Source organism: Oncorhynchus gorbuscha, linkage group LG06 (genome assembly GCF_021184085.1).
Source record: "Oncorhynchus gorbuscha isolate QuinsamMale2020 ecotype Even-year linkage group LG06, OgorEven_v1.0, whole genome shotgun sequence".
Taxonomy (NCBI): Eukaryota; Metazoa; Chordata; class Actinopteri; order Salmoniformes; family Salmonidae; genus Oncorhynchus; species Oncorhynchus gorbuscha.
Genome location: NC_060178.1, coordinates 40,543,107 through 40,558,266, shown reverse-complemented (window position 1 = coordinate 40,558,266; position 15,160 = coordinate 40,543,107). Strand labels below are relative to the sequence as shown.

Below are 15,160 nucleotides of genomic sequence, written 5' to 3'. Positions count from 1 at the left end.
GTAGGAAAATTGTGGATATATTGAAGCAACATCTCAAGACATCAGTCAGGAAGTTAAAGCTTGGTCTCAAATGAGTCTTCCAAATGGACAATGACCCCAAGCATACTTCCAAAGTTGTGGCAAAATGGCTTAAGGACAACACAGTCAAGGTATTGGAGTGGCCATCACAAATCCCTGACCTTAATCCTATAGAACATTTATCGGCAGAACTGAAAAAGTGTGTGCGAGCATGGAGGCCTACACACCTGACTCAGTTACACCAACTCTATCAGGAGGAATGGACCAAAATTCGCCCAATTTATTGTGGGACGCTTGTGGAAGGCTACCCGAAACGTTTGACTCAAGTTAAACAATTTAAAGGAAATGCTACCAAATACTAATTGAATGTATGTAAACCTCTGACCCACTGGGAATGTGATGAAAGAAATCAAAGTTGAAATAAATCATTCTCTCTACTATTATTCTGACATTTCACATTCTTAAAATACAGTGGTGATCCTAACTGACCTAAAACAGGTCATTTTTACTTGGATTAAATGTCAGGAATTGTGAAAAACTGAGTGTAAATGTATTTGGCTAAGGTGTATGTAAACTTCCGACTTCAACTGTATATATTCCTATTGCTATGAAGCTGTTGCACCTGCAGCGTGTATATTTACCTTTAAGATGCGTGTGATCTTGTTTTATTGCGCTCATACGTTTCTCTTGATGTCAGCTAGTTGGGTAATTCTCAATATTATCTCACTATAAGGATGTTGTGATATGTAAGTTTGGAGTTGGGCAATTCTATTGCATTACTAGCTGTTGATTAAATAGGTATTTCTGTCGGCCGAACTGACGGAGGCAAGAAGGCGGATGCACGGGTCTATTGAAAACAGCTTACGCCACGGAGGAGACGAGAACAGAGAGGAGGGTGCATAGGCTACACAAAATACTTTCCCTTTAAACAGGGGACACGGCGGCGGGGGATAGATAGAGAGGGGAGAGGGAAGATATTTAAAAAAAAAAATAAAAGGAAGAAAGACAGCGAGGGTGGGAGGGAGAGAGAAATAGAAAAAAAGAAAGATGTCATCCTCTCGTTTGAAAAGCCGAGGCGAAGCTTGGATTGCGGCCGATCAGGGACTCTCTAGCTAGGGACACGATTTTACGCAACACCGAGGCTTTGGAATCCACCACCGCTTTGGCCTCTCGGAGCTATCGAAATAAATGACTCTTCCTCCACGCATTTACAAACAACTGCGGACTTATTATTACTTTTGATATATTTTTCCTTATTTTCAATAACGTAATTTATGCATCGATTTGAGAATATAATTTTCCTTTGGCTATAATATAAATATACAATGTAAATTGCATTGTAAATGCATCATTAAAAGCATGCATCAACCATTTTGTCGCATTTTAGTCATGTTGCATCCTTTCGTCCCCACACCATATAACAACATTTTAGTCGAACATCATTACTGTCATATAATATTGGCATATAACTGACAGCCTTTCAAAATTGATCATTCAACTTAAATAATAATTTATTTTATGGAATGCACCGCGATTTAAACTTCCACACAGAAATATTCACCTTTTGATATTTAAAACTGCAGAGAGGAACGAGGTAGGCTATTACGGCAGGTGGAGTGATTCATCAGTTGGCCCCAGCCTATGGTTGGTTGGCCCCGAATCTCAGGGGGATATATATTTCTAGTTTTGACACCTGGAATAAAAGTATCTGACATCATCTTGCTTCAAAATGGATTCTTCTTGGAGTAATTTTCTGTTTCAGGTAAGTTTGTTTGTGTGTGTGTCAGAGAAATAGATACAAATTCTGTTTAGTGTCTCTCTCATCAGAGTACTATGGCTGCAGAAGTGAATGCACTTGGGATCCTGGGATCATACACATGCTTATTATGTTTGTGGTGTCATATCATTTTTAAACTGACAGCTTGTCAACTGTGCCCCTTACAGATTTGTTGTAGTACTGCGTATGAGGGCAAGAGTAAGAGCTTGTGTGTGTGTCTGTGTGCTGACTGGGGTCAAAGGTGGCATTGATGTGTATTTCAGGTAGCCTAGTGGTTAGCACATTGGGCCAGTAACCGAAAGGTTGCTGGATCGAATCCCAGAGCTGACAAGGTAAAAATCTGTTGTTCTGCCCCTGAGCAAGGCAGTTAACCCATTTCCCCAGACTCCTCTCTCACACACCCTGGGCGTGGAAGATGTAAATGTTGATTCAGAGGGGTTAAATTCAGAAGACACATTTCATTTGAATGTATTTAGTTGTACAACTGACTAGGTATCCCACTTTCAAGTTCTCAGCAGCTAATTATTGCTCTCATTTCCCCAGACTCCTCTCTCACACACCCAGTCTGAGACAGCCCTCCAATCAGAGCTGCTTCCGGACATGACTGGCTCTGCCCAGAGCCCCCCTACAGAGCATATAGCCCCTCCCCCATCCACAGTGGACACAGCTGCCCTGAATGAAGAGCCATTGCCTGGTGAGAATGCAGGTCTTGTGTCCCAAAAGGCACAATCCTTACACTACTAAAGTGGTGCATTGTGTTTGGAATAGGGTCGGGGGTGCCATTTGAGACACAGCCAGGATCAGGTACAATTTACTCAATTGATCAATTCTACACAGTCTATAATAATATTAGAATAATAATATATGCCATTTATGAGACACTTTTAACCAAAGCGACATACATACATTTTGTGTCTGCGTGGTCCCAGCGGAAATTGAATCCTGGCATTGCAAGCTACATGCTCTACTGACTGAGCCACAGAGGACCACTGTTTATTCAATATTATTCCAATTCAATAAACACATGGAATCCCCAATAAACAACTAGATAGGAGGGGGGTGGAGGGGCAGAGAGAGGTTTTCTTGTTGTCAAGAGTCACAGCTGCTGCACCTTGATGTCCTCTTTTTTTTTCCCGATATCTCTTCAGCCCCACCATGAACCATGGGATTTCTTACCTCAGGAAACAATGTCCTTTTCACACTAACTGTGTCTGTTGCATATGAGAGAGAGAGAGAGACGAGAGGTTGTGAGAGAGACGAGAGGTTGTGAGAGAGACGAGAGGTTGTGAGAGAGACGAGAGGTTGTGAGAGAGACGAGAGGTTGTGAGAGAGACGAGAGGTTGTGAGAGAGACGAGAGGTTGTGAGAGAGACGAGAGGTTGTGAGAGAGACGAGAGAGAGAGAGGTTGTGAGAGAGAGAGAGGTTGTGAGAGAGGTTGTGAGAGAGAGAGAGGTTGTGAGAGAGAGAGAGGTTGTGAGAGAGGTTGTGAGAGAGAGAGAGGTTGTGAGAGAGGTTGTGAGAGAGAGAGAGGTTGTGAGAGAGGTTGTGAGAGAGAGAGAGGTTGTGAGAGAGAGAGAGGTTGTGAGAGAGGTTGTGAGAGAGAGAGAGGTTGTGAGAGAGACGAGAGGTTGTGAGAGAGGTTGTGAGAGAGAGAGAGGTTGTGAGAGAGACGAGAGGTTGTGAGAGAGAGAGAGGTTGTGAGAGAGACGAGAGAGGGAGGTTGTGAGAGAGACGAGAGAGGGAGGTTGTGAGAGAGAGAGAGGTTGTGAGAGAGACGAGAGAGGGAGGTTGTGAGAGAGAGAGAGGTTGTGAGAGAGACGAGAGAGGGAGGTTGTGAGAGAGACGAGAGAGGGAGGTTGTGAGAGAGAGAGAGGTTGTGAGAGAGACGAGAGAGGGAGGTTGTGAGAGAGACGAGAGAGGGAGGTTGTGAGAGAGACGAGAGAGGGAGGTTGTGAGAGAGACGAGAGAGGGAGGTTGTGAGAGAGACGAGAGAGGGAGGTTGTGAGAGAGACGAGAGAGGGAGGTTGTGAGAGAGGAGAGAGAGGGAGGTTGTGAGAGAGAGAGAGGTTGTGAGAGAGACGAGAGAGGGAGGTTGTGAGAGAGAGAGGTTGTGAGAGAGACGAGAGAGGGAGGTTGTGAGAGAGACGAGAGAGGGAGGTTGTGAGAGAGAGAGGTTGTGAGAGAGACGAGAGAGGAGGTTGTGAGAGAGACGAGAGGGAGGTTGTGAGAGAGAGAGAGAGGAGGTTGTGAGAGAGACGAGAGGGAGGTTGTGAGAGAGACGAGAGAGGGAGGTTGTGAGAGAGACGAGAGAGGGAGGTTGTGAGAGAGGAGAGAGAGGGAGGTTGTGAGAGAGAGAGAGAGGGAGGTTGTGAGAGAGACGAGAGAGGGAGGTTGTGAGAGAGACGAGAGAGGGAGGTTGTGAGAGAGACGAGAGAGGGAGGTTGTGAGAGAGACGAGAGAGGGAGGTTGTGAGAGAGGAGAGAGAGGGAGGTTGTGAGAGAGACGAGAGAGAGAGAGGTTGTGAGAGAGACGAGAGAGAGGGAGGTTGTGAGAGAGACGAGAGAGAGGGAGGTTGTGAGAGAGACGAGAGAGAGAGAGGTTGTGAGAGAGAGAGAGAGAGGTTGTGAGAGAGAGAGAGGTTGTGAGAGAGACGAGAGGTTGTGAGAGAGACGAGAGGTTGTGAGAGAGAGAGAGGTTGTGAGAGAGAGAGAGGTTGTGAGAGAGAGAGAGGTTGTGAGAGAGACGAGAGGTTGTGAGAGAGAGAGAGGTTGTGAGAGAGACGAGAGGTTGTGAGAGAGACGAGAGGTTGTGAGAGAGACGAGAGGTTGTGAGAGAGACGAGAGGTTGTGAGAGAGACGAGAGGTTGTGAGAGAGACGAGAGGTTGTGAGAGAGACGAGAGGTTGTGAGAGAGACGAGAGAGAGAGACGAGAGGTTGTGAGAGAGAGAGAGGTTGTGAGAGAGGTTGTGAGAGAGAGAGAGGTTGTGAGAGAGAGAGAGAGGTTGTGAGAGAGACGAGAGGTTGTGAGAGAGACGAGAGAGAGAGACGAGAGAGAGAGACGAGAGGTTGTGAGAGAGAGAGAGGTTGTGAGAGAGGTTGTGAGAGAGGTTGTGAGAGAGAGAGAGGTTGTGAGAGAGACGAGAGGTTGTGAGAGAGAGAGAGGTTGTGAGAGAGACGAGAGAGGGAGGTTGTGAGAGAGAGAGAGGTTGTGAGAGAGACGAGAGAGGGAGGTTGTGAGAGAGAGAGAGGTTGTGAGAGAGACGAGAGAGGGAGGTTGTGAGAGAGACGAGAGAGGGAGGTTGTGAGAGAGACGAGAGAGAGAGAGGTTGTGAGAGAGACGAGAGAGAGAGAGGTTGTGAGAGAGACGAGAGAGAGAGGTTGTGAGAGAGAGAGAGGTTGTGAGAGAGAGAGAGGTTGTGAGAGAGAGAGAGGTTGTGAGAGAGAGAGAGGTTGTGAGAGAGACGAGAGGTTGTGAGAGAGAGAGAGGTTGTGAGAGAGAGAGAGGTTGTGAGAGAGAGAGAGGTTGTGAGAGAGAGAGAGGTTGTGAGAGAGAGAGGTTGTGAGAGAGAGAGAGGTTGTGAGAGAGACGAGAGGTTGTGAGAGACGAGAGGTTGTGAGAGAGAGAGAGGTTGTGAGAGAGACGAGAGAGAGACGAGAGGTTGTGAGAGAGAGAGAGGTTGTGAGAGAGACGAGAGAGAGAGACGAGAGGTTGTGAGAGAGAGAGAGGTTGTGAGAGAGAGAGAGGTTGTGAGAGAGACGAGAGAGAGAGGTTGTGAGAGAGGTTGTGAGAGAGAGAGGTTGTGAGAGAGAGAGGTTGTGAGAGAGAGAGAGGTTGTGAGAGAGACGAGAGGTTGTGAGAGAGACGAGAGGTTGTGAGAGAGACGAGAGGTTGTGAGAGAGACGAGAGGTTGTGAGAGAGACGAGAGGTTGTGAGAGAGACGAGAGGTTGTGAGAGAGACGAGAGGTTGTGAGAGAGACGAGAGGTTGTGAGAGAGACGAGAGGTTGTGAGAGAGACGAGAGGTTGTGAGAGAGACGAGAGGTTGTGAGAGAGACGAGAGGTTGTGAGAGAGACGAGAGGTTGTGAGAGAGACGAGAGGTTGTGAGAGAGACGAGAGGTTGTGAGAGAGAGAGAGGTTGTGAGAGAGAGAGAGGTTGTGAGAGAGAGAGAGGTTGTGAGAGAGACGAGAGAGAGAGAGAGAGAGGTTGTGAGAGAGAGAGAGGTTGTGAGAGAGAGAGAGGTTGTGAGAGAGAGAGAGGTTGTGAGAGAGAGAGAGGTTGTGAGAGAGAGAGAGGTTGTGAGAGAGAGAGAGGTTGTGAGAGAGAGAGAGGTTGTGAGAGAGAGAGAGGTTGTGAGAGAGAGAGAGGTTGTGAGAGAGAGAGAGGTTGTGAGAGAGAGAGAGGTTGTGAGAGAGACGAGAGAGAGAGGTTGTGAGAGAGACGAGAGAGAGAGAGGTTGTGAGAGAGACTAGAGAGAGAGAGGTTGTGAGAGAGACTAGAGAGAGAGGTTGTGAGAGAGACTAGAGAGAGAGGTTGTGAGAGAGGTTGAGAGAGAGACTAGAGAGGTTGAGAGAGAGACTAGAGAGGTTGAGAGAGACTAGAGAGAGAGAGGTTGAGAGAGACTAGAGAGAGAGAGGTTGTGAGAGAGACTAGAGAGAGAGAGGTTGTGAGAGAGACTAGAGAGAGAGAGGTTGTGAGAGAGACTAGAGAGAGAGAGGTTGTGAGAGAGACTAGAGAGAGAGGTTGTGAGAGAGACTAGAGAGAGAGGTTGTGAGAGAGACTAGAGAGAGAGGTTGTGAGAGAGGTTGAGAGAGAGACTAGAGAGGTTGAGAGAGAGACTAGAGAGAGAGAGGTTGAGAGAGACTAGAGAGAGAGAGGTTGAGAGAGACTAGAGAGAGAGAAGTTGTGAGAGAGATAAAAAGATAAAGAAATTTAATTTTTAAAATGAGTGGATCGTCTACATCTGTGATGGTGAGAGCAGTACAACAATGCTAGATTCTAGTTTCTGCCCAGCATGCACATAATGTTCTGAGAACCATATATTTTTTGGCCTGTGGTTATTTTGCATGTAACCTTCCCACAGCTTTCTGGGAATGGTGCAGGATAGTTGCTTGGCTTTGGAACATTCTTAGCACATTTAAGGAACTTGACAATTTTCTTGGTATTTCATTACTTTAATAATATATAATAATATATGCCATTTAGCAGACGCTTTTATCCAAAGCGACTTACAGTCATGTGTGCATACATTCTACGTATGGGTGGTCCCTTTAACCAGGGGCACGACTTTAGTTTTAGAAGTGGGGGGGAAAAACCCGGCGGAGGGTCTGGGGGTCCTCCCCCATATTTTTCGGGGGCATCTAAAGCTAATTTCCTGAATTTCTATACAATACAATATGACCCATTCATTATTGGTTTTGGGTGTGTTATGCCAAGCCCAGAGTGGCAACCCACTGGACGGTCGACCCCTAGGGCGAGGACTGAGCCATCCAGCAGCTAAAAATTGCCTAAATAGGTATCTCCCCTGACGTGGGCATGTTTTCAATAGTCTCGTTTTGTCATACTGTATTCCATATATGGCATGCAGACCTAATGAAAGTTGCCCAGTATATCATTAAAATTGGAATAAATCTAGTGATACAAACTTGACATTTCTGCCATCCATTGTGACATTGTGGATAACCAACCTTCCAATGAATAGCAATGACGTGCAAGTGTTTGTACACATGCATATGAGCACACTCTCATTCAAATGCACACATGGACACACACACATAAATAGATCATTAAATAAATAGTGCCATACATGCACTCAAACATATTCAGTTGGCTTTGCTGTTATGATTTTTGTTGTCCTTGATTTCTTTTGTTTTTTACATTGTTATTTTCTGTTTCATTTTGTTGGTTGTAGGTGCATGGGGTGGGGGGTCTTGGGGGTGGGGAGTGTTTATTATTATTATTATACTTTTTCTCTGGGGACTGTTGGGGGGGGGGGGGGGGGTCTCGAATGGTTGAGGGGCAGCTCTTGGGGAACTGAGGGGGGAGGGGGATCTTGGAGGGCTGGTGGACTGGAAATTGGGAGCTTTGGCCGGTTACTGATGGGTCACTGGTTGGGATTCCCGTTTTTGACCTTGTGGGAGATCTGTCGACCTGCCCTTGAGCAGGACGTTGACCCTGGTTGCTTCTGTGTGTCGCTCTGGGTGGGAGTCTGTTAGATGACTAATGTGATGTAGTTGTTGAGCGGCTTCACTGCATGTTTTAAATATTCAATAAAGAAACATTTTAATAACTTTATTAATGGCAATGTATTTCTTAGATGCTTAGTTACACAGTTTCATTTGATAACAGTCTCCAGTATCAACATTTCCAAGCAAACAAAAACAGAGAGAAGGGAGAATCTGTAGACATGCTGAGATAAAATACATATTCTGCCGGAATTCAGCCAGCCTTCACAAGACCATAACATATGCAAATATGTCCCCTTTTGTGTTTTACACATCCTGCTGAGGAAGGACATTTCTGAGTGCATGGTATTCAGTTACACTGGTATCTAGTATGTTCTATGGATGGTCTTACTCTGCAATAATTTATGTCTAAGATGATATGAACATGACCGTGCATTCAAACACATCTGTATCCATTCATCATTATCAATATCTTCTACCAGGTCTTTCTCACATTTTTTGTTTTACATGCTTTGTGTCGTCAGGAAAAGCCTCAATCAACCCTTGTTACAGTTTGGAAATCAACTTTGGAGGTTTGTCAGACTGCCTTAAAACAGTTTCGATCTTTGAAGCTTCTGGCTTGTCCAGGGTTTGCTGCACAGAGAGAATCAAGTGTTGTATCTGCTAAAATTCACCTCAGCTCCGTCACACACGGGTCTTCCCTGACTGCCTGACCCCGCTGAGACCTGTCACCATCTGATCCTCCTAAGATGAGCCATGACATTGAATTACCTTGGCGTACATTTATACTTTATATTATCCAAGAATAGAATCAATGGTTCAATAATTGAAATGACCATTATTCCCAGATCCCAGACTGTAACCTTAATCTTAAAATGCTGCCCTGTAGCTCTTGTAGGTCTACCCATCAACTCAAGATGGAACTTTGTATCATTCACTGATGTTGTTAATATACTGCAAAATTCACCTGAGCTCTGTAGACTGGTCTTTCCTGGCGGTCTGACCCTACTGGGACAGCTATCGCCATCTGATCCTGCTAAGACATGATGATCATAGTGTTCTGTTCTGATGGTGCACCATGACAGTAAAGCCTGTAGAGCTGTTTATTATGGTGTCAGTTTTAAAAGTAGGGAATTAGCTAGGGAAACTGACAAATCAAAAACATTACATTGCTATACTGACTCTTAATAAAAACTCACATTCTACAAAAAAAAAAAATCAGCATTATCAGTCTTCAATCATTTGGCCGCTGGTTTCATAGTTTGATTCAGGTCTAATGTGAATGAGGCAAAAATAATACCTATTTTTGACAAGCTAGCTCTCTGATGGTACATCAACTGGCGAAAGCTAGCTAAGTTCATGTACTTCTGTTGAAATGGGACAAAAAGGCTACAAAACATTTCAAATCAAATTTTATTTGTCACATGCGCCGAATGTAGACCCTTCAGTGAAATGCTTACTTACAATCCCTTAACCAGCAATGCAGTTTTAAGTAAAATACCTACAAAAAAAAGAAATAAAAGTAACAAATAATTCAAGAGCAGGAGTAAAATATCAATAGAGAGGCTATATACCAGTACAGAGTTAATGTGCGGGAGCACCGCGTTAGTTGGGGTAATTGAGGTAATATGTACATGTAGGTAGAGTTATAAGTGGCTGTGCATAGATAATAATATAACAGCAGTGTAAAAAAGATGGGGTGGGGGGCAATTCAAATAGTCTGGGTAGCCATTAGATGTTCAGGAGTCTTATGGCTTGGGGGTAGAAGCTGTTTAGAGGCCTCTTGGACCTAGCTTACTTATTCAGTATGTGGGGCCCATGTAGGAATCCAACCCACAAACTCCTCTACCCTTAGTTCCCTTTCAGGAGTCCCCTTCTCTCACCCTTTTGTTTTCCCTCTTTCCCTTTCACCTCTCTCTTTCTCTCTCTTCCCTCTCTCCTTTAGAGAAGGCCGTCTCCAAGCCTGGCCGGCCGACACACATCTGCAACACATGTAACAAGCAGTTTAAAAACAACTACAACCTCCGGCGCCATCAGTCGGTGCACACTGGCATCAAAATGAAGGACCGAGCAGCCAGAGAGAGGGAGGACGGGAGCAAGGGAGGAGGAGGGGGGCGGCAAACAATTCCTCTCTCCCTCCTCCACCTTTCTCTGCCCTCTTATCCTCCTCCCGCAGAATCCCTCCCCCAACCCTCCCCACTTGGAAACCAGGAGGGCCAACCTGTTGTGGTGTCCATTGCCCCAGCTACCGTCACCATGGCTGCGCCCCAGGTGCTCCAAGCTGCAGTTGTGGTTGCTGGGACAATGGTACAGGTTGGTTGGTGCCTGTTTTGTCATAATTATTGAAGAATAATTTGTTGCTCCCTTTGCCTTTCCCTCTTTCCTCGTCTACTTTATTGTGCAATGTAACAGAGTAGCTACACTGACCCCACAGCCAGCACTAGCCAACTGTCCCTTTCTTCTCATCAAACCTAGAACCAGAACCTGGGGCCTCAACCCAACCCCAACCCTAGCCCCAACCAGGTGAGGAAGAACCATGCGTGTGAGGCCTGTGGGAAGGCCTTCCGAGATGTGTACCACCTGAACCGCCACCGGCTTTCCCACTCGGACGAAAAGCCCTACCACTGCCCCATCTGCCAGCAGCGCTTCAAGAGGAAAGACCGCATGAGCTACCATGTACGCTCACACCAAGGAGGGGTGGAGAAACCTTATGTCTGCCCCCACTGCGCCAAGGGATTCTCACGGTGAGAAGGGGTATGACTGGGTGGGGGTGGGGGTGGGGGTTCAATTGTGAGACAAGTATACACACATGCACATACAATTCCAGTCAAAGGTTTGGACACACCGACTCATTCCAGGGTTTTTCTTTATTTTTACTATTTTCTACATTGTAGAATAATAGTGAAGGCATCAAAACTATTAAGTAACACATATGGAATCATGTAGTAAGCAAAAAAGTGTTAAACAAATCAAAATATATTTGAGATTCTTCAAAGTTGCACCCCTTGCATTGTTGACAGCTTTGCACACTTGGCATTCTCTCAACCAGCTTCCTGCACATTGGCTAACCGGGCTATCTGCATTGTGTCCCACCACCCGCCAATCCCTCTTTTTACGCTTCTGCTACTCTCTGTTCATCATATATGCATAGTCACTTTAACAATACCTACATGTACATTCTACCTCAATAAGCCTGACTAACAGGTATATAGTCTTGCTACTCTTTTTTCAAATGTCTTTTTACTGTTTTATTTCTTTACTTACCTACCTACACACACACACACACATACCTTTTTTTGTCTCACCATTGGTTAGAGCCTGTAAGTAAGCATTTCACTGTAAGGTCTACTACACCTGTTGTATTCGCCGCACGTGACAAATAAACTTTGATTTGATTCATGAGGTAGTCACCTGGAATGCAACTCAATTAACAAGTGTGCCTTGTTAAAAGTTACTTTGTGGAATTTCTTTCCTCAATGTGTTTGAGCCAGTCAATTCTTTTGTTACAAGGTAGAGGTGTATAACAGAAGATGGCCCTATTTGGTAAAAGACAAAGTCCATATTATGGCAAGAAATGACAATCCATCATTACTTTAAGACATGAATGTCAGTCAATCGGGAAAATTTAAAGACCTTTGAAAGTTTCTTCAAGTGCAGTCGCAAAAACCATCAAGTGCTATTATGAAACTGGCTCTCATGAAGACCGCCACAGGAAAGGAAGAACCAGAGTTACCTCTGCTGCAGAGGATAAGTTCATTAAATTTACCATCCTCAGAAATTGCAGCCCAAATAAATGCTTCAGAGTTCAAGTAACAGACACATCTCAACATCAACTGTTCAGAGGAGACTGCATGAATCAGGCTTTTGTGATCAAATTGCTGCAAAGAAACCACTACTAAAGTACACCAATAAGAATAAGAGACTTGCTTGGGCCAAGAAACATGAGCAATGGACATTAGACCAGTGGAAATCTGTCCTTTGATCTGAGTCCACATTTGAGATTTTTTGTTCCAACCACGTGCCTTTGTGAGACGCAGAGTAGGTGAACGGATGATCTCCGCAATGTGTGGTTCCCACTGTGAAGCATGGAGGTGGTGTGATGGTGTGGGGATGCTTTGCTGGTGACACTGTGATTTATTTTAATTCAAGGCAGACTGACAAGCATGGCTACCACAGCATTCTGCAGCGATAAGCCATCCCATCTGGTTTGTGCTTAGTGGCACTATCATTTGTTTTTCAACAGGACAATGACCCAACACACCTCCAGGCTGTGTAAGGGTCATTTGACCAAGAAGGAGAGTGATGGAGTGCTGCATCAGATGACCTGGCCTCTACAATCACACAACCTCAATGGTTTGGGATGACTTGGACCGCAGAGTCAAGGAAAAGCAGCCAACAAATGCTCAGCATATGTGGGAACTTCTTCAAGACTGTTGGAAAGGCATTCCAGGTGAAGCTGGTTGAGAGAATGCCAAGAGTGTACAAAGCTGTCATCAAGGCAAAGGGTGGCTACTTTAAAGAATCTAAAATCTAAAATATACATAGATTTGTTGAGCACTTTTTTTTCGGTTACTACATGATTCCATATGTGTTTATAGTTTGTCTTCACTATTATTCTACAATGTAGAAAACATAATAAAAAATAAAAAAACTGAAACTAGTCTGGAGTTCTGATAGAATTCAGTTCTAACTGACGTCTGTAGTGCATGGGTAGCACTATCGACGAGAAATTACCGATAAAACACACGTGGGGTCTTAGTCCCTTCTCCTGTCTGTTCCAGACCCGACCACCTCAACAGTCACGTCAGACAGGTGCACTCCACTGAGAGACCCTTCAAGTGCCCGGTAATCCTCTTTTTTTTTAACTCACTTTAACTCTATCACTCTCTCTTTTTCTACTCTCTGCATATATTTTTGACCCCCACGATGAATCTCTCTCGGTCCGTTTGTCTGTTTGTTAGTAAGTCAGTCACACGCGATATCTCAGATGGGTCTTGCCATAAAGATCAGTAATTTACTGATCACTGAATGGCCAGATGGTGGCACTATAACCAGCTAACTTTGAAAGGTCACTCCCCTCAACCTGTTTGACCTAAAGTCATGACATTCGGTACATAGGTCCTTCCTCACAAGGATCACATTTTACTCAGGGACCCATAAGGTCCGCCATGATGGATTTTACACTATTTTGTGAAAAACTTAACTCTGGCACCGAATGACCTATCTGCGCGAAACTGCCTAATTCGTGGGGGATGACATTTTAACTCTTGCCTTGTCCTTTCTCTCTATTTTCAACCTTGTTTCCTGTTGTATGTCCCTGTATACACTGTATGAATTGTTTTATAGGCAATGTAATGACATTGATCTGCCTAACTTCTAAAATATAATGGCAAAGCAACATTTCCAAATGCCCAAGATACACTAATGGTTTTGTGTGTGTGTGTGTGTGTGTGCGGGCGCGCACGCACGCACTACACAGACCTGCACGTCTGCCTTCGCCACGAGGGACCGTCTCCGTGCCCACCTGATTCGCCATGAGGAGAAGGTGCCGTGCCACATCTGTGGCAAGCTCCTCTCTGCCGCCTACATCACCGATCACATGAGGGTCCACAACCAATCACAGCACCATGCCTGCCACCTCTGCAACCGCAGTGAGTGGACTTCCATGTAATTTTATAAATGTGTGAAAGGAGAGTAGAATACCTGTGTAACAGAGGTGGTTACAGTTATCCCTCTCTCATTCCTCATGTCCTTATCTTTTGTTCCTCAACCTTTCTTATTTCTCAATGCTCTCCCTCCCTCTCTCTTCCTCCCTCTCATCTCCCTCCAGGCTTCACCACCCTCACCTACCTGCGTGTCCACGCTCAGAAACACCATGGCCAGGAGTGGAAGGAGAGCGGCGGGACACGGGGCATGTTTGGCGGGGCCGGTGCCGGCGGGGTGCTGCTGTGCCAACTGTGTGGGGTGCAGTGCAAGACACCCACCCAGCTCCAGGGCCACATGGGCACCCACGCCGTCACCCAGGTCCAGGGCGAGCCCAGCAGTAGCCTCGCGGAGACCGGTACCATGGCTGTGGCCGTGTCTCTGTCAGGCAGCTCAACCGTGGGCCTGCTGGTCACTGACTGCTCCAGCATCGCACCCCATTCTCTCAGCTAGCAGCCAGGCCCATTGGAGGGAAGGGGGAGAGGGGATGGAGGTAGAGGGGTTTCGTGGAAACTGCAGTCAGGAGAGAGGAGTGGATGGGGCTCTGGGGTGAAGTTTCCCCTTAGTACAGATGTAGGATCAGCTTCCCCTCCCCCAATCCTAACCTTAACCATTAGTGGGGAAACTGAAAAACTGACCCAGGATCAGCATATAGGGGCATTTACCCTCCAGTGGATGTCTATCTATGTATGTTATGAAGGCCAATGTTTGCTGCAAACCAGGTCCCCTTTGTATTTGATCCTATTTAAAATGTTGCTGTTTATGCAACAGTCACTTTCTCAACTGCCATTGGTGGATACGAGAAAGGGGAGGAAAGGAGAGACCATGGAATCCCCGTTTAAAAAAAAAAAAATCAATGAAATTCTACTGAACGAAATAACGTTTTCCGGTGCAAAATGCCACTTTTCCATTCACACAGAACACAAACTCCCATAACAATGTTTGGGATTTTACAAATACATCGCCATTTATTTTCCTTGGCAATATTGATTATACAATATATGTTCACCCAGACGCAGTATGAGCTGTGATCCTACAATGGCTTTTAGCTTTTTCAAATGAACTGTCTCCAAGAAAGGACTGTTGCCTTTTCATCAGAAATATATCATCACCATGTAACTTTACCCTATGACTGATAGACAGGTGGCATCAAATGGGTATTTATTTGTATATTTGGCCACTGAATGCTCATCTTTCTTTGCTTTTATGATCTTGTTATTACTCTGGATGCTCTGATTTTTTTTATTCTCTCAAAAATGCATTGGTCTGGAAAGTATTTGTACTTTTGTGACACGTTTTTGTGAGACTGTATTCTTGACTGTTTATCTGTTGGTGTAGAATCTCTGTTATTAACGTCACTGTATTAAAGCCGTAGTATGTATAACCTATATGCACTTGATCTGTGAACATGTACAGCATCTAACATCAGAGATGCAGTAGAATAGAAAATTAGTATTTCTCTGAATGGAGAAAAATGTAA

General features: G+C 45.2%; 1 protein-coding gene across 1 annotated transcript; it reads left to right on the top strand.

Annotated features, from left to right (window-relative positions):
- Window positions 1-710: 710 nt before the first annotated feature.
- Window positions 711-15,068, top strand: LOC124037967 (myc-associated zinc finger protein-like). The gene is made up of 7 exons (XM_046353280.1): window positions 711-1,780; window positions 2,339-2,489; window positions 9,923-10,290; window positions 10,453-10,721; window positions 12,759-12,822; window positions 13,457-13,628; window positions 13,808-15,068. Exons 1-7 carry the CDS (start codon window positions 1,748-1,750, stop codon window positions 14,131-14,133), a joined length of 1,383 nt encoding a protein of 460 aa, XP_046209236.1. The 5' UTR covers window positions 711-1,747; the 3' UTR covers window positions 14,134-15,068.
- The last annotated feature ends 92 nt before the right edge of the window (window positions 15,069-15,160 follow it).

Bases quoted from the DNA above. Each gene is read 5' to 3' on its own strand.
- LOC124037967 (XM_046353280.1), top strand. From the start codon at position 1,748: ATGGATTCTTCTTGGAGTAATTTTCTGTTTCAG. The intron at 10,291-10,452 runs GTTGGTTGGTGC...CATCAAACCTAG, and splicing joins TTGCTGGGACAATGGTACAG to AACCAGAACCTGGGGCCTCA. The intron at 13,629-13,807 runs GTGAGTGGACTT...ATCTCCCTCCAG, and splicing joins CTGCCACCTCTGCAACCGCA to GCTTCACCACCCTCACCTAC.